We start from the raw sequence: 23,122 nt of genomic DNA, 5'->3' as shown, positions 1-23,122 counted from the left end.
TTTGCATTTCTGTCAAGTCTTGCGGAACCTATTGTGATGCAATTTTTCACGTGCCCAGGCATTCCTTCAGAATGCCAGGCACACTTGTATGCGCTAATCCGTTTTTGTGGGCAAGCTCACAAATCATATGGCGTCGATCACTGTCCACTAACGCAGCAACAGCATGCACTTCTTCTTCAGAGACGCTAGGACGACCTGCCTGATGCATGTCTGTCACAGTTTGCCAACCTTTGTTGAAGGCTTTTACACAACGCACCACTGTTCTGTACGGCAATGCCGATTCCCCGCATACCTCTTGAAGACTTCGATGACGCTGTCATGCTGTACGACCTCTGGCACATTCAATCTTGATCCAACTCCATTGTTCCTGTTTCGAAAACAGAGTGACACTGTTACATTAGACAGCTTCCCTCGATTGTGCGCACATGGGATGGTCTCGGAGGTATGGTAGGTATATCAACAACATGTGCTATCAGTGACAATAGTAGAGTCCATTGCATAGTGTCTCCACAGCAGTGTTGCCACTATTTAAGTTCCAACCTACGTATTTTGAAAGAAGTCGGACTTAGTGGCTGACAACTGTGTGGAACTGTGTACTAAGGACTTGAGGCCGAAGCATTGAGAGGCTTTCTAAATTTAGGGCAAACACTGATTCAAATAGCAAAAACTGTGGCTCAGTGGATATTAAAATCACATTCTGGTGGTAAGTGACATAGTGTGAAGAAACCTTAGTATGGAAGAATAGTTGCTTCTTTCAGGCATATACTTTTTAGATTAACACAATATGCAAAACAAAATTTGTGGTGGCTAGAACGAATTTGGGAAATTTAGAATGAACTGTTTGGCCATTTAGAATGAATTCAGTGAACTTGCAACACACATCTGGAAAAATTAAGTGTTGTAACTGGGGTCATATTTGGCAGAAACATACAAAGGCTACAAAAAGTAGACTTCCAAAACCTAACTTTAGTTCCGTTGCAATATAATAGACATCTTCAGGTTCTTAGATGCAGTGATCTCAACTTTCAGAGATGGTTCTTCCTACTACAGAAAACGTATTAGAGGTTACCTGATGATACTTCAAATTGAGAATAGCCAGTACTAGTTGGAAGACAGTGAAGTTTCAGAGAAAATCATTCATATCCAAATAAATGCAGTAAATAAACCCAAAATACACTAAAAAGGAAAAATGTTCAAATAAAATCAACCATTTTCTGGCCTACAGTGACCCAAAATGAATCTATATTTCATTGAGTCTCATCTTGTGATACTCGGGTAAAAAAAATACTTTCCATCAACCTCCGAATCCTACTCATAACACTACATTGGAAGTTTACACAATAAACTGTGTCGTAGCGTAGCACAGTGGAAAGGTGGGCAGGCAAGCAAGACTTCTTTAGCGTGCGCTTGAGTTGGGCATGGCATGGCTTGGAGGGGAGTGAAGCTGCCAGCCCATTGCACTGCTAACGTGCGGCAGCTTGCATGTCTATCTATCAGGCAAGCAGGGACAGGTTAAAAGTGGAATGTGTACACCTCTGGTATGGGCATGCAATTCAACATGAGGGCTTGTGTAGCCAGTCCTCCTGACGTAGGGATTTTTCAGAGTGCTCATGTTAATAGTAACAGAATGCATGCTGTTGGTCAGACTGTGTTTATAGTAGTTAGTTTGAGAAGATTTTCCTTTTCTAGATTCAGAAGGGTTTACAGGGGATTCCTGGCCGTTTAAAAGCTGTCAGGCTATTGCCCAATGGGATGCTGTTGGTAGAAACACCTAGTTCCCAACAAGTAAAGGACCTCCAGAAACCTCAATGCCTTGAGGAGCATGCAGTAGAAACTAAACTGTACAACTCTGTGAACTACAGCAAAGGTGTACTTTCCCAGAAAAGAACTGAAAGTTGATTGGACCTAATAAGGCATTGTTGACGTGCGAAACGTAATGAAAAGAGTGGATGGTAATCAAGTGAAATCAGGCCTGTTCATACTGATTTTCAACAGCATGAAACTTCCAGAGCCTGTCAAGGCTAGGTTTTCTCCACCTAGGCATGCAGCCTTATGTCCCGAACCCCATGTGGTGCTTTAAATGCCAGTGCTTTGGGTATACCAGTCCTGGGTGTAAGGTAGAAACCACTTGTGGCAAATGTGGTACAGCTGCCCAGGAGTCAGTTGTTGGTCTCCTTTGAAGTGTGTGAACTACTCTGGGGATCACCTCTCTGGAGTAGATACTGCAGTGTCTTCCTTGAAGAAAGGGGGATACGGGAAATTAAAACAATGAATTTCATCCTGTATGGTAAGGCTAAAAATATCTGTAAGGCCTGGCAGCCCCCCATGTTCGCTACCTCCTTTGCTTCTGTTCTTAAACAACCAGTTCAGAAGACCAGTGCTGTACACAAATGGAGATTGGCAGTGTCAGCACTAGTACCTGCATTTGTCAGTGCACTTGTGCTGCTACAGTTCCCTCAAAGACCATACCTCTTCCCAGAACTCCAGAAAAGGCTGTGGCTGCCAGCATTGAGGAGCTCCCAACCCTACCAAAGGTTCAGTGTAGTACACTGTCCTAGCACTGCCACTACCACCTCCATTGTTGTGATTCCAAAGCCTCTCCAGACAAAAACACACACACACACACACACACACACACACACACACACACACACACAAAGGAATTACAGACATTGGCTGCAAGTGGTCATTGATCAAATCAGTGGGGAAAGTTGAAAAGTTGTGCGAAACCAGGATTCAAACCTGGCTGTCGTACTTACTAAGCAGATGCACTGACCACTGCACCATCCGAACACAGCGGTCATTGCAACTGCATGGACTACTGCAGCATGCCTCCCATCAGAGCCAAATTCTTAACTTATCCACACGTTACGAATGTAGTGCCCCTTCCCCAATATCCTAATTACTCATGGCATTTTTGAGTGTTTATTAAATGCTGATGACTGCTGTATTAAGCTTGTGTGGCGATGTTTTGACTGTTCAGGCAACATCTGTTCTAGACCTATTACTCCATGCAGGTACACTTAACATCACAACCATAACATTCCCTTATTAGATTGGTGTAGAGATTCATCCTTGCAACTCTTGTGATTTATCTCAGCATCCAGCTATGCTGTACCCTGTTCTTCCTTGGCATCGAACTTCTTTCTTCCATCCAGATTTCTATAAGTGAATTGGCTGTAAAACAAAACACTGCTCCTCTACTCAAATAAAGTCCAATTAACTCTGTATATTGTCAAAAACTTTCGTAAACAGCTACATGTTACATAGGATGTTACTACCCCCATAACCAACTAATAATTTCTGTCTCAAAGACACCTCGTTAACATTCTGTACATAACAATCGCTTATGTACATCATATTCGTCTTCCTTGGTGCCAGAGATCTTCCAAGGTACCAGAGCTCCTTTATTCCTCCTTGCTCCACAGAGATTACAAATCCTCTCCAGCAGGTAGATTTCGCACCTATTGAGTAGTGCTTTCCCACAGTATGTGGCTCAATGTTTACAAACTAATTGTAATCATACACATCTTCACCCTGAGCTTTATATTTGACGTGCGTGGTACACGCCCTTCAGTGAATGCCATGGATTACTACATATCCCTCCACTAAGAGATAAGGTGTCTTGATCATACACTTTGCAGTTAATCAATACAAGCATACATATCCTCTAATTAGAATTGTCGTGCACTCTTTTCTTTTATATTAAAGAGCTCCTCTACTTTGGATGGCAAAGTGGCATTGAATGAGCCGTAATTTAATTTTTTTTTTTTTTTCCAGAGCACTTTCAGCTCTTTAACCATTAATTTTTCTTACCTCTGGAGGAAGCAATTATTGTACAAAATTTTAAGATCAAACATAAGATTACAAAGAGAGTCAATTACTCATGGTAAACTTGAGAGTTAGATAATTTTTACTTTCTCAATTTATTATCCAGTTTGGAGGAGATGCTACCTTAAGCAGGATCTTTATTCCTTTTCTTAATGAATATTACACTTAAACATTTCTCCCTTCTTGTAGGCTGTATTTCCATGGATTCAGCTCTCTTATCCTTTTATTTTGCAGGCCAGGTCAGTGTAAGGTACCTCTCCTTTCTTCTAATGTGGTTGGAATCCTCCCTTTCATGAATCCACTCGAACCTGGCATACACTCCCTTCTTTGGGGCTTGCTTACCCGGAAAGTGGTTGGGGTCCTCCATTCTTTGGGTCCATCTGAAACTGGCATAAGCTTCCTTCATTGGGGATTACTTTTCCATAACTCCCAATTTAAAGTAACTCACCCACCTTTTCTGCTACTTTATTGAGTGCTTCAGTACTTCTCTCCTTTCATTTCACCCTGTATAAAGACTGTACCCTCCATGAAACTTCAGCTACCTCCTGCTTTTCGTGTCTGTTTTCCTCCCTCCAAACCTCATTTTCCTTCTTAAAATTGGCTTATCATTTCTACGAGGGTAATTCCAAAAGTAGTAAGGTCTCCTATTTTTTTTTATAAGTACATAAACCTGTTTATTTCTACAACGGTTTACATCAGTTTACAGCTTGAACATTTAGCTATTTTTCGACATAATCACCATTTGTGTCGATGCATTTTTGTAGACGCTGTGGCAGTTTTTGTAAGCCCATTGTCATACCACCATGCTGTTCAGAAAGTTATAAACCTCTTCTTTCACCTCGTCGTCGGAGCTGAATTGCTTTCTGGCCAAATGTTCTTTTAACCTAGGGAACAGGTGATAGTCACTGGGTGCCAAGTCAGGACTGTAGGGTGGGTGGGTGATTATGTTCCACTGAAACTGTTGCAGAAGAGCAATGGTTTGCCTAGTGATTTGTGGACGAGCGTTGTCATGGAGAATGTGTATGCCCTTGCTCAACATTCCTCTTCTCCGGTTCTGAATTGCCCATTTGAGTTTTTTCAGTCTCATTTTTTTCAGTCAACATTAATTGTGGCCCCAGCGATCCAGCTCCAACGACGAGGTGAAAGAAGAGGTTCATAACTTTCTGAACAGCATGGCAGCGAGCTGGTATGACATGGGCATGCAAAAACTGCCACAGCGTGTACAAAAATGCATTGACAGAAATGGTGATTATGTCGAAAAATAGCTAAATGTTCAAGCTGTAAACTGATATAAACCTTTGTAGAAATAAACAGGTCTATGTACTTACAAAAAAAATAGGAGACCTTACTTTTGGGATTACCCTCGTATATCAAGCTTATTAGTAGGACACCCTGTCCTGTAACACATCTTGTACCATGTTCCTCAAATTAATATCCGACTAACCCTCTTTTAGTAGTTCATTGTTTGTACTTCTTTACCATTTCCGCATTACATAAAACTTTCTCTCTCGCTGTGTAGTTCAACTCATGCTTGTGGAGAGCAAAAGCTAGTGTTTTATGTTCTCCCATACTAATATCCCACCCTCACTGAAATAACACGCACAATATTCCATACTCTACGGCATCAGTAATTAACTTAACAGGTTTGTTCATCTGTGGGTGTTTTAAAATTGTTACCTCTACTACAGCTACTTAAATCTCATGAAAGGCCTTAGACTCTCCGTTACCTCAAATCCATTTACTTTTTTTTTTCCCCCACCCCCTTCAACAAGTTTAACAGCTTACGATTATTCAAGGACTGACTTCAAATCTATTTCCTATAGAGTCCTGCTAGTTCCAGAAATGCTTTCAATTGTTTTGTACTTTTAGATTCTAGAAATTTTATGGCTCGTTTCCTGTTTGGATCTGCTTTTATTCCATTTATGCCTACCAAGTGACCAAGAAACTTAAGTTCTTCTGTCCCAAAAGTAGACTTTGACAGTCTTATAGTGATATATTTGATGTAAAACCTTTCTAATGTTCTAATCAGTAAAGCACAATGTTCTCCCCATGTCTTGGACACTTGGATTATGTCATCTACATAGCTTATTAGTTATTTTAATAAACCCGTACCCAACTAAGCATCCAAGGCTCTTATGAATAGCAACACTGAGATATTTAATCAAAAGGATAACACTCTAAATTGGTACGACTTACCCTTAAAAAAAAGTGAGTTTCTTTGAATTGTCACCAATTTTGATTTGCCAATACCCAACGTGAGACCCATCAAGCTAAAATACTTTGCTTGCTCGAACTTCATCAATATTTTGTCTATACTGACTGTTTGATCTCTCTCAGGATCTATGTGCTTATTTAGAGCACATGCATTCAATTTTAGATGCACTGTCCCTCCCCCCATCCTTTTACACACTACTAATAACAGGTTATTCCATACACTAGAACTCCTTTCTGTTAGTCCTCCTCCTAAACGTTTTATTAATCTCCTTTTGTACTTAATGGTACCGAATTGGGTTTACAGAAAAAAGGCAGTTTATGTTTGATCTTAAAACTACAAACATAGTTTCCAAGTACTCCAGATTCATAATCTTTCATCCTAATTAGTTCTTGCAGTGTACTTAGTGTATCTATAAATCCGTCACGGTGCTTGTTGTTACAAGGTGGATGTTATATGTCTGTATACCAGTAATCTTCCCACTAAATGGTGCTACAATACTGATCTTGATAAGTACATGTTAATATATGTGCTGAAAAATCCAGTATTACTTTAAATCTTATCAGCCAATCAATACCTAGGAGCAACTGCAAATTTACATTAGGCACTACCAAGCATTTCTGCATAGACGTAAAATTATTTGATGTTATCAGTAACCACACTTCATGCTTAATTTGTCTTGCTTTGCTTCCAGTTATTTCTACTATGTATGCTCCACTAACTGGCAGTATTGTATAAACTCTATTGTTTTAATACTTCGAACAAAGATACACGGGAAATTTCATTTCCCAAATCTATGTACACACTCACTTCCAGATTGTCACTCTATACCTGTTTCTTTGTCTTCTTCAGCGAGTAACCAATTGTATATTGGTGTTTCCTGACTAAAAGCAACCAACTTCTTTTCATATGGGCCTGCACTTAATGTGACATATCCTGAATCGTGTCCCTTGACTAGGACATCCATCGTTTTCTGTTACTGTTGTTGTTGTTTGGTTTGTCAAACAATACTTCACTATTCTAGCACCTCCCTTAAGGCCACTATTTGTAAACATTTGTGTATCAGCACTTTGTTCTCCCCATCTTTGTTGTTTAGATTTACTATTCTGACTTTTATTTACCGGACAGTAATTAACCTCTCTAGTATTTAGTGTTAAATTTACCTTCTTCCTGGCATGTATCCTTGTGACTGGGATTATTGTGCTTATTATTCATTGTGCCTATATTTTCAACAAATGAAACCTCTATATAAAATTTTCTTTCTTACATAATATGGTAAACACCTTACCAATACCTTTGCTAAATTTACCTCATATTGGGTTATCTAAATACTTCGGTCTTGTTAGGTGCCACTGTGTGTACTTCTTGAAACTACCCCATGAACTGAATTCCAGCATCAATTTCTCTTATATTTTCTTATACCAGTATTTACATTTGAATTTTTCCTGAATATCATCTGATGAGGTAAACTCTTCCGAATGGATGGTTCCCCACCCAGCAGCTTCCTATAGGATATAACTAGATTAAAAGTCTAAAGAGTCTTCTCACCTTTGTGATAATGATCTTGAAAACACTTGCAGAAGTTTGAATGTATGCCCCAACTAGTTTTAACTTTGTAAAATGTTTATAAAAATTCATTATGCTTCCCAACTGGTATTCCTATAGTGCTATTGTTGAATCAAAAGATTTACCTTTAGTTCTCCTCTAGTTTTTGGTAATTCGTCCCATAGTCTTTTAAACTCATTGGCGGTGTTAAAGTGACTTCCTCCCACAAAAGGCAACTGCTTGATTCTGTTATGATAGATAAACTACCTAATGAAGTATGACCCTATATTAACAACCCTTGAACGAGTCTTCTCCAGTTATGCTTGCCAACTAGAAATGGAGAGGTTGAAGAGTATTGTCAAACATGCTCATTTTATTTGCCATGATCAAATTAAGTAAATCAGTGAAAATGGTGCTATGGTAGAGAATGTCACCATAAATTTTCCAAAAGAATCAAAGAGAGGCAGGTAAAGGCAGACATTTTTGGTCACAGCAACGTGTTTTGACTCACTCAGCAATCAAACCACAAACATTTCTTAATGGTTCTGTAATTCACACTCATTTCATTCATTTTAAGTATAAACAGTAAATGCATTTGTTTAACAGTCAAGTTTTCATGAGATAGCTTTTTACAGCACCCAAGTGAGTTATGACAGCTGCTTCAGAGTATTAAAAATATTTGCATAGAGGTTTTTACTCATGTTGGGTTGTGCAGAAAACAAAGCATGTATAGATGAATATAACTTAAATGTAAATCAGTGATAGTATCAGAGGATAAACAATACTGAGAAATGTAGCATGGCAACAGCGAAGGGTAGTAATCCATCATCTGAATTTTTGGAATTTGTCATCTTTGATTGCAAGAACAGATTACTGTACTTGTCTAGATAAACTGTTATCATCTTCAGAACAGTTTGTTTTGAAGTAGGTGCTGTAAAAAATTGTTGTTATTGGATGAAATTTTTGTTTTTTATCACCGCAGACTGATACGGAGATGATCGTAATTGATCAAAATAGAAATCAAATTTTATAAAATCTTGCTATCAAAGACTGAAAAAAATTCAACAAATTACTATGTTGTTACAGTGTGAGCTTAAGTTGCTTAGTTAGTGGTATTTATAAAGGCTCAACTTAATGTTTGCTATTTCCCTGTCTAATTTTGAAATACTGTATGTTTTTTTAACTTGATGGAAAAAAATCCAGTCACTAACAACCTTATTAACATAACATACATATTGTCAGTATTACAGTCCAAGGGAAAGGATCAGCAGGGTCATCTATCATCACAGACACTATATTTACATTTCAAATAATATTTCATCTACCTTTTTTTCTAAGTTCTATGATCTTTGACCTTTGCAGTCATCAGATTCTTGTTGTAAACACTTTTTGCTGTACCCAAAAAGTTGTGACAAAGGGGAAGTCTAATGTTCTTGAAAAACTCTAAAGTACATTATGTAAAGTGTGAAAGCCACTCGTGTCTATAATACTGTAGCACTAAAGCTATTAAAGTGATCTCTGGGTGTATATTCACATTATTTCTATTTTGCATAGGAGCTTGAACAGCGGAAGTTGAAGAAGTCCGAGAAGTTTGGTATGGTGTTCTACATTTACGACATAATTGGTGCTGACTTGGTTGAATGGTAATTGTTTTTACTGTGTATATAATACCATTTTTTGTGTATAGTAAGTTTTTTTTGTTATAGTCAAGTCTTTAATAACTTGTATTGTTTGTTGTACTTTCAGTATAGAAACAACGTCTGGAAATCTTCTGAGATTACGGAAGAAGAAATAAAGATTTTCCATATCTGAAATAAACACATTGCTTTATTTTGTTAGGAAAAAAACTTACACACAGAACAAGATCAGCAGTAGGGCTGGTTCTTGTTCATTAATAGTTTCAAGTCATTTATGCTATAAAATTTTGATAACTCTATTTTGAGTGACTCAATATACGACATTTCAGATACCTTTCTTTATTCTGGGAGTAGTACCAACATTCTGTAACTTGTATAAAAAGCTTCTGTTTTGATAGTTCAGTTCCCATCTACCTGCATTGTAGAATCCAGTTTTTCTTTTTGGTTTGACAGGGTGTATACGTGGACAAGGGTATACGTGGACAAGGAAAAAAAATTCCCGGATTTCCCAGTTAAAAATACACTTTCTCCTGGGTGACAGTATATTTTCCCTTATCAATCCTTTGAATGGTTATGGTTTTATACACGGCCATACAATTTCCCGGCACTTCAGAAAACTAAACTCGTGGAAAAAGACACGTTTTGGAAATATCTTTGATGTGCAGCAACATGTACACTGTGTATTTTTGTATTACGAAAGTATACATTGGAATTCCATCAAACACAGCATGTTACTTTTCGAATCATTGAAATCGAGATTTCGATGCGCTTTTGTAAGCTATTCTTAGCTCGTGTCATGTGATCTCGCCAGCCAATGACAGCGGATATTCAGAGCATAGGACACGTGATGTAGCCAGCCTACAGCAACATCACTGTTAACTAGCACGAACACACAAACAGGGAAAGTTAATAGCTTAAATTTATATACGAGTACATAGTGTTGCTACAAGACAAGCAAAGCTTTCACGTGTAATATTGGTCCCTAAGGTTAATAAGCTGCAAGAGAAGCTAAGCTTTCGCATATACTGTTGATCTTTTTTGCGCATGTTACACTTTAAGATATATCACACAAACGTGCCAGTAAAATTTTTAATAATGACATAAATGTCTGCTCTTCAGGGTTTGAAATTCTTCTAAATGACTTGTCATCAAAGAGTTGATTTTTAAATGAGAGGCAAACGCTCTGTGATTTAATAAATTAGTGGTACATTCTTGCACATAGTTCAACTTAACATAAAAGGATATTTATTTGAAAGTAACACTTTTCAAACCACTATTCGCAATATTTTCCCCCAACCTGTTAGAAATAGGTTCATTTTAACAGTTGCCAGAGCGCGCCAGATTAACAGGCGCCACCGCGCTTGGGTAGCTATCATGACGTAGGAAGCCCGTTATGTACGTATGTGTAAACCATTGAAATACCATACATTATGCGGTTTTACAGGTGTAAATTTTCTTGGAGCACCAGTACTGTATTACATCATGTTTGGTTCTTTATTATGGCATAATGCCATACGTGCTAGAAAATGAAAATGTGCACTTGAAATGCAGCGAACAGTTGAAACTAGCCAGTACTGTGGAATGAAACATTTCGTTTCAAATACATTGACTGCCTCTGCAGAAAAGGTTAACAAAAGTCAAATTTTGTTAGCAAACAGACAAAAATAACGTCATTGTTTTGCAAGGCGATTACTGCTTGACTGTAAAAAAAGTGGAAATAAAATAAAATCTGAAACTAATGACATATTTCAGCCTTCCGTATTTATGAGAATGTGTTTTAATTCACTTGATAGCTCCCGACCACAGATATCAGTTTTGTTTTCATTTGACGTGAGACTAAACAAAGGGGGAACAAAGACTAAACGAAGGGGAAACAGCAAAATCACTAGATGTAAACACGGGTCACGTGGAGACTACCCACTATAGCTTAGACTGCGCTGCACATCAGCCCCGGGTCTACGACATTTGCGAACCGGTTCAATACTAACAAAAAATAGAATTTTCAAAATATGTTCATCTTGTAGCGTACATCTTTCTGAAAAGTCTGAAACATAAAATATATGTATTCGAGGAAATGAAAGACATATTATTTGGTCTTAAGTATGCCAAAGTGCATTGCCACGCCTCTTCATAAAGCATTTTTCTACCGCACGTCCAAACTATATTCAGGAGAGTGGAAATTTAAATGTCCTGTGGTGCGTCTCCTGCTCCCAGTTGGCCTGTTTGACAGCCTGTCCCTCTTAACAAAAAAAAAATCCTCGCAATTAATAGCAGATGGGATTATTTGTAATCGAGAGAACAAGAACTCTTCAGAAAATCTGAACTCTTTATTATCTATTAGTTAATAACTTGCTGTTTTGTGTGACATAAAATTAAATATAGGATATATAAAACCAATACTGACAAGGGATAGCAAGAAATTACACATTTCTTCAGACCTTACCTCCTAGCATTTTTTCTCTCTAATCTTGCTTGCTTTCTGCGAAAGAATCTATTACCTCATCAAAGTTCGTCAAACGTTTTGCTACATGCAAAATTGAAATGTCGTTATCTAATACTGAAAAAGCTATTAATACAAATAATACCCAAGACTGGTGTGGTTTCTCGATCTGATTACGTCTATTTTGCCACTGTGTGCTAGATAAAACAAAATAGGCCTTTCTAATATGGCAGCAATTTTGTAACACACCAAATAAACGAGACTGTTTTGGTACAAATTGCCAACACGACAGAATATAATCCATGAAGTACCAATATCAAATGCCTATTAGGCCTACTACAAGTAAAAAGCTTTACATTAGGAAATAGTTTCACATTTCATTCATATGCACCAGCTTCTCAAGCATGAGATCGAAAAGTAGTATTACGAAATTTTTACATAAATTTGGAATCATCTTATTCTTCCATAATTTATGTGATGTCCCCGTTTCTTCTCATTCTTCGTTCTAACAAACAGTCTTGTCATCACCAATTCTGTAGCTATTGCTGCCACTGTCAAAATTTGTTTGCCGATTAACTTCACTAACCCTGCCAGAATCACAGGTTTAGTTATTCCGCGTTACTTCCAGAATAGAACTTATGTGGCTGCTAGCCGGGGACTGTCCTACTGGTCCTTATAGTGTAGCGATCTCGCCAAAAATTTTCTGTCAAAATTTCATTTTCTTGGATACACCGAGAAGATAATACGGAATCTTTCTCACCTGTTATTCCTGTCAGTTGTTTATTTCCATTCTAGTAGTCTGAATCTATGGATTTCGCTAGTAATTATAACAACACTGATCATCTGCAAACCCAATCAGCCACTTAATCAGACAGCGATTGGCATCCATCTTTTCGGCTTTACTCCACTGTGCTCGTGTAGCCCTGTCCCCTTTTTGTCTGCAGAAAGTGTATTTCTAGATGCAACGAGGATTCTCCTGTCAGAGACATCATCTACACTATGCATGCATTCAAAAGTCAACTTATGAGTCATTCAGAAATCAACTTAAAATGTGTTCAAAAACCAACAGGGAAGCATTTCAAAATCTTATGAATAATTGACAAACATGCGCTGGATGCAAGACGCTTTGTGAAACAAGTTTTTGCCCCTCAAGAATATGAATTTGGCGCCCCCTTTTCCCGGTAGCATCTAGCTGCTTGCTGCCAACAGCCACATTCCTGTAGCCAGAAGCGGGAGAATCTACTACTCAAAATGTAACTAAACTGCGCATGAGCCCACTCGTAACTGCTAAAACGAATTGTAAACAGTTGTGACATCACGCTCATCAGAGGCAATTTGTTGTTATGAAGCATTGCACAGTCTTCCTAAAGCCTTTGATACATTTTGCTGTTGGGAGACGCTCGCATGAGTACTGCGCCTGCAGTAGCGGGATACAGTAATATCCTTTGTTGGAGTATCGGTTCTTACCAGTCATAATTACAAAAATTTAACTGAAAACTAAAACAATGAAAAATTCCCGGAATTCTAAAAATATCCAGGGTTTTTCCCGGATGAAAAAATTCCTGGATCTCTCGGGTTGTATACACTCTGTTTGACTTACATAAAATTACGGGGAAGGCTTTCAAAATTCTTGATATTTGTATAGCTGACATACAGAAATAATTATGAGTGAGTTTTCATTCCTATATCTAGCTGCTGGACGTAGTATGCTGGTGTAGGTACTGGAAAAATGAAAATGTTTCACTGTTGGATGCTATCTATCTCCATTATATTATGGCCTTTCTCCAATATTACTTTTCTTATCTTAAGATCAGATTAGATGGAAAGGTTAACCAAGACACTTCTTGAAACACTTTTTTTATTTTTATTTGGATAGTCATCAGAAACTATAATTATTTGCTTTTACTTCACTATTTCTTGAAAATGAGTAGTCTTGGTCACAATATCATGCTTTGTGCATACATTGTTGCTACTGCAGTAATTCCAAATGTAAAAGACACCACAGTTTTGCTGTCTGCAAATGCTTATTCTTTTTCTAAGATATGCATAATTACCTTCCTTGAGAGTGATGCCAAGCCTCAGTTGTGCATTTGTTCAACTGATGATAAATATTTAATGCCTAAATTCCATCTGAATAAAATACATATCCCTTAACTTAATATGAAATGACAATTCAGTGCCTTAGTATTGCTTCAAGCCATTTTTAAACAGCTTAAATAGATATTTCTACAGTGTTTTCATCATCTCTGGGCCTTCTTGAACCTCCCCAGGTTCTAACTCAGTTCCATCATAAGTGCTAATGCTATCTCGCCCTTGAATATATCAAACTGTTATCGCACCAAAGCATTGAAATCGTGCAAAAATAAGTCTCTGAACATCCTTGCTTTGATTCCATCCTTATAAGATAAAGAACAGTAATAAATCACTGTGCTTGACGTAACTTTTTGTTCTTGTTTCTCAAAACCTCCTAAAAGTACATGACACTATTAATGTTAAGTTTACTTTTCACCTTGCAGATTGAGAGCTCAAAATTTTTTACTGTTATAGACTCGTGATTCAGTTTCAAGTGAAATTACTTTCCCTTCATTGCAGAAAATAACTTTTGAGAAGCATATTCCATTTTTCACACTGTGTGACATTTCCTGAGTGTCTTCTTTTTACTCTCTAATACTTTCGCCATGAGCACTCCGTGTCTTGCTTCCTCCTCTGTTACATTTTTCGGAGTTACACTTGGTGCAAACATGCATGCTACATAACTCAGTCTGTATATGTGCAGATGTGGGCATTGCACTTCATTGGAAGGGTAGCACTGTTTAAAAAGAAGTCTACACAAGATAAACTTGCAGATTGCACAGGCAAATGTGGCGGCTGTCCCTTCTGGATCCATATGTGGAATCATCCACAGCTCCGGGCAAAATTCTCCCTCAACATCTTGGTCAATTAACCACACAAAGACTCTGAAACACTTCTTTACTTGTAATAATATTACGAAAAGGATAGTTGCTACTCCATACAGCAGAGATGCCGAGTCGCATATATGCATAACAAAAAGACTGTCACAATATAAGCTTTCGGCCAACAAGTCCTTTGTCAAAAATACACACACCGCACCCGCGGGCGCACATGCACTACTCACATACACATGACCACAGTCTGTGGCAGCTTTTAAGCCATACTATGAGCAGCAGCAGCAGGAGTGCATGATGGGTGGGAGGGAGACGGTGAATGCTGCTGGGGAGTGTGCAAGGATGATGTGGAGAGAGTGTAGGGCAGCTATGTGCAGTCAGAAGCTTAAACGGAGAGTGGGGGGAGCAGTAAAGGAGAGAAGAATAAAGAATGTCAATGTCGTGTTGAGAGGCGTGTTCAGTAACAGGATGGTCCAATTGTTTCTTGGCCACAGTTTGTCGGTGGCCCTCCCACAACGGTATTCTGCCATCCATCGAACTACTAAATATACTCATCCATCCCTACACAACCTCTGATCCCAATCCCTTACCGCATGGCTCATATCCCTGTAGTACACCTAGATGCAAGACCTGTCCCATACATCATACTGCCATCATGTACTACATACAGTCCAGTCACAATCATCATCATCTCATCAAAGACAGGTCTACCTGTGAAACCAGTTATGTGACCTACAAGCTAAGCTGCAACCACTGACAACCAACAAGCTGTTTGTCACAAGAAGCTGTCCATCCACATGGATGCCCACCGCCAGACGGTGGCCAAGAAACAACTGGACCACCCTGTTGCTGAGCATGCCGCCCAACACGACATTCTCCATTTAAATGACTGCTTCACAGCCTGTGCCGTATGGATCCTTCATACTAACACCAGCTTTTCTACATTGCACAAATGAAAACTCTCCCATAACACTCATGGCCTCAACTTTCATTAGTCATTGTCCTCATCCATCAGCCACTTCCCTGTTCCCATTCCAGCACTAAACAACTGTCTATTCCATCCACACACTTTTTATTTCTCTCCTTTTCCACTAGCCTCCCTCCTTCTCCTCGCCACCTCTGTCTAAGCTCCCAATTGCACGTAGCTGCCCTACCCCCTCTCCACCTCATCCCTGCATGCTCCCCAGCAGCACTTACGACCCCCCCCCCCCCCCCCCCCAGTTGCCTCTCCCAACGTACACCGCTGCTAGGCTGTGGTCATGGTTGTGGCTGTGTGTGTGTATTTTTGACATAAGCCTTGTTGGCCGAAAGCTTATTTTGTGACAGTCTTTTTGTTGTGCCTATCTGTGACTCAGCAGCATCTCTGCTATATAGTGAGAACAGCTATCATTTTTGTAATATTGTTACATTCCCTCCTATCAATAACACTTGCTTTACGAATCATGAAAGAAGATTGTATACATGTAAGAGACTTGGAGAAACTAGAAGGTTTCAGATCGATTACAGAATGGTAAGACAGAGATTTCAAAACCAGATTGTAAATTGTAAGAACTTCGGCGGTTAACGGTGACCATAATGTATTGGTTATGAACTATGGATTAAAGCTGAAGAAACTGCAAAAAGGTACGAAATTAAGGAGATGGGTTGAGAGTTTCAGAGGCAGCATTAGACAATGATTGACTAGCACAGGGGTAAGCAATATAGTAGAAGACAAATGATTAGCTTTTAGAGGTGAAATAGTGAAAATAGCAGTGGATAAAATAAGTAAAAAGACAACATCTAGTAGAAATCCTTGGGTAACATACAAAATAGTGACTTGAACTGATGAACAGAGAAATTTACTGTAATTCATGAAAGGAGAAAATGTAAAAATGAAGCTGGTGAAAGGGAATACAGACATCTAAAAAATGAGACTGACAGGACATGCAAAATGGCTGAGCAAGTATGGCTAGCGGACAAATGTAAGAATATAGAAGCATATATCATGAGGGGAAAGATACATACTGCCTACAGGAAAATTAGAGAAGCCATTGGAGAAGAGAAAAGCACCTGTGTGAACATCTAGAGCTCAAATGGATAACCAGTTCTAAGTAGAGAAGGGAAAGTGGGAAGCTGTAGTAATATATAGAGGGTCTGTACAAGAGAGATGAACTTGCAGGCAGTGTCACAGAAATGAAAGAGGGTGTAGATGAAGAGCAGATGGGAGACATGATATTACAAGAATAACTTGACAGAGCACTGAAAGACCTAAGTTAAAACAAGGCCTCACAAGCAGACGACATTCCGTCAACTACTGATAGCCTTGGGAGAGTGAGCCAAGACAAAAAAATTCCATGTAATGTGCAAGATGTGTGACAGAGGCGAAATATCCTCGCACTTCAAAAAGAATGTAATAATTCTATGTCCAAAGAAACCAAGTGCTGTCGGGTGTAATTATTACCAAACTATCAGTTTAATACGTTGTGGTTGCAAAATATTAACTTGAATTCTTTACATAAGAATGGAAAACGGTTGTAAGTTGATCTTCGGGAAGACGAGTTTGGCTTCCAGAGAAATATAGGAACACTAGGCAATACCGACACAGACTTCTTTTAGAATATAAGTTGAGGAAAGGCAAACCTAAACTTATATCATTTCTAGACTTAGAGAAAGTTTTTGACAATATTGACTGGAACACTCTTTTTGAAATTCTGAAGCTAGCAGGGGTAAAATACAGGGAGTGAAAGGCTATTTACTGCTTGTACAGAAACCAGACAGCAGTTATGAGTTGAGGGGGCATGACAGGGAAACAGAGAGTGAGGGAGGGTTGTAGCATATCCCCGATGTTCTTCAATTTGGACATACAGCAAGCAGTAAAGGAAACCGACAAATTTGGAAAGGGAATTTAAGTTCAGGAAGAATAACTAAAAACTTTCAGGTTTACCAACATCAATTTAATTCCGTCAGATATAGCAAAGGACTTGAAAGAACAGTTGTTTAGAATGGACAGTTTCTTGAAATGAGGCTATAAGATGAACATAATCAAAACAAAAATAAGGATAATGGAATGTAGTTGAATTAAATCAGATGATGCTGAGGGAATTTGGATTAGGAAAAAAGACAATGTGGTAGATGAGTTTTGCTATTTGGGCAGTAAAATAACTGATAATCCTCGAAGTAAAGAGGATATAAAATGTACACTGGCAATGGCAAGAAAAGTGTTTCTGAAAAAGAGAAATTCGTTTACAATCAATATAAATCTAAGTATCAGGATGACATTTCTGAAATATTTCTATGGAGTGTAGCAATGTATGGAGGTGAAACAGTTTAGACAAGAAGAAAATAGAAGCTTTTAAATTGTGGTGTTACAGAAGAATGCTGAAGATTAGATGGGTAGCATGTAACTAATGAAGAGGTACTGAATAGAATTGGGGAGACTACAAATTTGTGGCATAACTTGACTAAGAGAAGGGATCAATTGATAGGAGACATTCTGAGACATCAAGGGATCATGAATTTAGTATTGGGGGCAGGGGAGTCATTGAGAGAGATCAAGATATGAATGCAGTAAGCAAATTCAAAAGGATGTAGGTTGCAGTAGATGGGGAGATAAAGAAGCTTGCACAGGATAGAGTAGCACGGAGAGCTGCATCAAACAAGTCTTTGGGCTGAAGACCACAACAACACTATTAGAGAAACCTTCAGCAACTTTGCTGTCGACTGTTGGAGGTCTGTGAGGATCTACACTTTCACACAGTGAATTGTTTCTTAATGCTTGTCATTTTGTTGTGCAAATTTACAATCACAAATAATGTTAATTACTGATAAGAGTGGGTTGGTGCTTTGTTCTTTAAGATAATGATCTGAATATTTTCCTAGTAGACTTATCACTCTCTGCTTAAGTGGGGCACTAACCTTCAAGAATACAACTACACTAGAAGCTTCAACGAATGAATGAGACATTACATTAGTCCCAGCAGATGTGGCTTAAAAATGTTCTGTCACCTGAATATCATGTACTAACGCCAAAAAATAATCCCTCACTTTTCAAGGTTAACTAAGTCTGTGCCAATGAAGAAATAGGGCACATATTGACTCAGCTGCAATAAAAGAGAGAGAGAGAGAGAGAGAGAGGACAGTTGTACTGACTGGTTATAATTAAAGTGCAGCTGCTCACAGAGGTCCAGCGTGTGCTGCAATTATCGTATCCATCCAAAACTTGGTAGCTATTCTAATGTGTTGTTAGTTCTCATTTTGGCCATCATGTACAACTCTGGGACTCTATATGCAAGAAAGAAATATAAAAATGTTTACATTTATAATGAATTGGGAATGGGACGCAAGCAGAAAAGGTCAAAAAAGCAAGAAAGCCAAAATGTTGATTTTACTATTAACCGCTGCTTACACAATTTGAGCACCGGAGACACCGATGAGATGCCGCATTCTTAAAACAATGTGCTCAACAGTTGCTTGCAACAGTTCCAGTAGAATCTGAGCAACGTGTTCCTGTATACTGACCTTCAGATCAGGTAGAGACCAAACGAGTCCCTGCTAAATACATTCTTCTAGTTATCACTAGAGCCAAATCACATGGGTTCAGATCATATGATTTGCAGGCCACACATCTGGAAAATCTATGGAGATAACATGTTTGTATAAGGTTGCATTAACCCTTTCATAGCCCGTGGGGGATATTCTTCCCACTAAATATATTTCTTTATAGCGTTTAAGGGAATGTGTGTTACCACTTCTGTATGCTTCTGGCATCTAGTGGCTGTTCGCTGCACCAGCTATAGTTTCTGTTGTTGTGAAATAAGCCTTCAGGACTGTGGGAAGTATATATCCCACCAAACAAGTGTTTCAATGGTTATTGGGAAGGGTTCACCAATGTAGTTCCTGGAAGGGGCTTGGCAAGTATACTTACCACAAAATTAATGTCATTTGCGGTCCTTGGGAAGCTTTTGGGAATAAAGTTTTACCACCTCTGTCTACACCTGACATCTTGTGATAGTACAATGCACCAAGTGTATGAAACTGCTACAACAATCAATTTCTGTTTGTTATTGTAACACATTGCTTCGCTTCTGCAATATACGTTATTGTGACCTGTTATCAACTCATATCTTTATTGCATGATAAAGTTTCAAGGATTGTTTTCACATTGTGGTAAGTAAACTTTAATATTGGTAACAAGTATTTTTTAAATAATGTAAAAGAAAACATAAAACAATGTTGATTATTTTTTATGTGTAATGGCAACACACGACAACACATAAAAGGGAAGTGGGAAATGCGTTTACCACCAGTTTTAATACCACACACAGTGCCATAGTGATATACATACCACAATAGTTTTTGGTCCTAAATCACAAAAATTAAATTATCAAAAAATAGAGTAGTTGATCACACTTCTAACTTGATAGCAAAAAAATTATCTTCGCAGAGTTGCTACAAAAAATGCACCCACAAAAGGGTTAAGCATATCTTTGACTGAGCATGCGACATTAGGTGTTACCACATTTTGCATTAAAGCAGTGGTTTCCACACATCTGCATTCTTCCAAAGCATAAATCACATACTGTACAAGGAGATCTCGATAACGTGCAGACATCACGGTACACCGTAAAGCCCTTCTGGGTGTATTCTCTTCAAAGAAGAGTGAGCCGAGAAAGGTGATTGTGACTCCACACCATACAGTCACACACAGTGAGTGCTGTGGTTCTTCAAGCACAATATGTGACTGAACTGTATCCCAAATTCAGCAAGTCTACGTATTCACTGCTCCCTTCAGTGTAAAATGTGCCTCATCACTCCACAGAATATTGCCCAGTCACACGTCATCAACTTCGACCTGTGCTAGAAAGCAAAGAGCACATTCAGAATGTTGCTGCAGATTATGAGGTTTCAGGTTCACCATCTGAATCTTGTATGGGTAGCAGTGTAAAGTAGACTGCAAAAATTTCCATACTGTCAACCATGGGATGGACAATTCTATGATATTGCACGAGCACTAGCACTAGCACTACCCAGGACACTTCCCGAGTGGTCAGTTACAGAGACAGCAACCTCGTGTACGATTTCCACCAGGATGGGACGCTTTTCTCTCCCAGGTGCCACACCAAGCTCACCCTTATTTTCGAATTTCATAATCGTTATTTTTAAACCATTTAATGACAACCGATATCTCCTCAGATCTTTCAGTCAGTGATGCTCTCAATTGGTGCCATCCACATAAAACTGTTTCACTAACATGGCACCATCTCTCTTCTCAATAGTCACACTGTTTACTCATGTTATGACTTGTCAAATGATGATGTGGGTGTCATGCAAACAGTGCACAGCACCAGATTTGCACCTGGTGGCCATAATTAGAATTAATGAACTAACTTTTTCCAGCTTAAATCAGTTTTGCTTTAACGCATTAGCACACCTATCAAGTTTCACTGCCATACAATAATTACAGCCCACACTGGACCTCTATGAATAGCTGAACTTTAATTGCACTCTGTACCTAACAGAAAGGGGCCATGTGCACGGAAAGAGTGGTTGCCTTAACTACAGCCATCTGGACATGGTCCCTCCACATGAAGGTTTCGTAGAGGCCTTTCTACAAAGTGACCTACATGCAAGACTGGTTTGATGCAGCTCCCCATCCCTGCATAGCTACTACAACCTACACCCATTTGCACCTGCCTATTCTAATAGAACCTTGGTGTGTGTCTAGTGTTTTTACCCCACACACATCCTTCCATGTCAAATTGGTAGTTCCTTGATGGCTCGGAATGTATTCTATCAACTGATCCCTTCTTTTGGTCAATTTGAAGAAGGAAAAAAATCAAAACTTGCACACAGGCACTTCTTTAGGTGAAAATACATAAATTTAAAAATATTTTTGCAGTTTTGACTGGTTTTATTTTCATTTTAAATCTACTTGAAAAGGAGGACATAGATGTTCCAATAGTTCAGATACTATAAATGTTGCTCAACAAGGAGTGAATTTTCTGTAAGAAAAGGTTTTGCGCCCTTTCAGACAATCTGGCTACCTGCAGTTGGCCAGGAAACTTGGGAAGTTCAGATGGGTGGATCAAGCTGACTGCTTCCCATTTCCTACAAAAATGTTAGATACAAAATTTTTCAGAAATTACCTTCATCAGATGGATTAGATATGCAAAGAAGAGAATAATCATATATACTGTTGTCTTTACAATGCATGAGAATAAAATATCACATTCTTTATGATAAACTGGATTTGCTTGTGTTCAGTAGGCTATAAGAATTGTTTTTTTTTTTTTGTTTTTTTAACATTATTAAACTATTAGAAAGGTTTGAAGAGCACAGTTGAATTTAAAGTACCACAAATATTGTTAGTTTTAAAAGAGAGCAGGAAAAATATAATACATTAAGAACAGTGAAATACATATTTTTTATATGGAACACAAAAAAATTGACTGACCAGAGATATTAAAAGAAACATTTATTGACATTAACCTTGTCGTAATTCATAATAATAATAATAATTTTCATACAGAAAATAGCTTCTTTTTTAAAAAGATAATCCTTTTGACATAAGAAAGTGAAGCTGTCCTCATCTTGAAGGTTGCTGTGAACGTGTTTCATCAGGCAATGTCTAACAGGACTTGGTATCCTCTTTTCTTCGGGCTGATGAACTGCCTTATCCAGCCAGTTATAAGAAAAAACAAGAGTTTAATGTGGGCTCAGGTTTTTTCCACATTAACAAATGATTGCTGTCACGTCTTTCAACTCTGGCAATGATATAAAAAATATAAAAAAATCCTGGGACTGGATTTGCAGTCTGGTACATCACCACCGTGTCGCCAACCCACATTATTCAGACGTAACTAAGCATAATTTTTTTTACTGATTACAAACTCAATAGTATTCTTACACAAAATGCTTTTGTATGTACCACAACTGTTCTTTTTTGTCAAATGAGCAGCACCTGAGGTTTTTCATAGCCTTCTGCGACAGTACTGTAAACACTTATTTGGAGTGTCCGAATCTGTATGTCAGCTGGCCCCTACTTGCATGTTGCCTTCTGTGGTAGTACAAGATAGATAACAGAAGGGAGTGCACTAACCAGAAACTCCAAGTTAACGTGATCTACATCTACAAAAATACTCTACGATCCACCGTACAGTGTGTGGCATAGGTACTCGGTACCACTAGTAGTCATTTCCTTTCCTGTTCCACTCGCAAACAGAACGTGGGAAAAAAAATTTGCCTCCGTATGAGCCCTATTTCTCATATCTTATCTTCTTTGTCCTTACGCACACTGTATGTTGATGGCAGTAGAACTGTTTGCCCTTCAGCTTCAAATGCCGGTTCTCTAAATTTTCTCGAAATAACCTCACCCTCCTTCAAGGGATTCTCATTTGAGTTCCCAAAGAATTTTTGTTAACTCATGTGTTGTCTGAACCTACCGGTAACTAATACAGCAGCCCATCTCTGAATTGCTTAGATGTATTCCTTCAATCTGACCTGGTACAGATCGCAAATACTTGAGTAGTACTCAAGAACAGGTTGCACCAGTGTCCTATATGTGGTCTCCTTT

At 38.5% G+C, this 23,122-nt stretch overlaps 1 protein-coding gene across 2 annotated transcripts in view; it reads left to right on the top strand.

The window, feature by feature from the left end:
• Window positions 1–9,555, top strand: part of LOC126175617 (serine/threonine-protein kinase 19-like) — a 43,515-nt gene extending 33,960 nt beyond the window's left edge. For both annotated transcript variants that reach the window (XM_049922499.1, XM_049922500.1), the window contains exons 4-5: window positions 9,143–9,231; window positions 9,335–9,555. In XM_049922499.1, the coding sequence (XP_049778456.1) occupies window positions 9,143–9,231; window positions 9,335–9,383 (138 nt within the window). In that variant the 3' untranslated portion in view covers window positions 9,384–9,555. The remainder of the gene's footprint in view (window positions 1–9,142; window positions 9,232–9,334) is intronic.
• Window positions 9,556–23,122: the final 13,567 nt, after the last annotated feature.

This window comes from Schistocerca cancellata, chromosome 3 (genome assembly GCF_023864275.1).
Source record: "Schistocerca cancellata isolate TAMUIC-IGC-003103 chromosome 3, iqSchCanc2.1, whole genome shotgun sequence".
NCBI classification, from domain to species: domain Eukaryota; kingdom Metazoa; phylum Arthropoda; class Insecta; order Orthoptera; family Acrididae; genus Schistocerca; species Schistocerca cancellata.
This window is presented reverse-complemented; position numbering and strand designations above follow the sequence as displayed.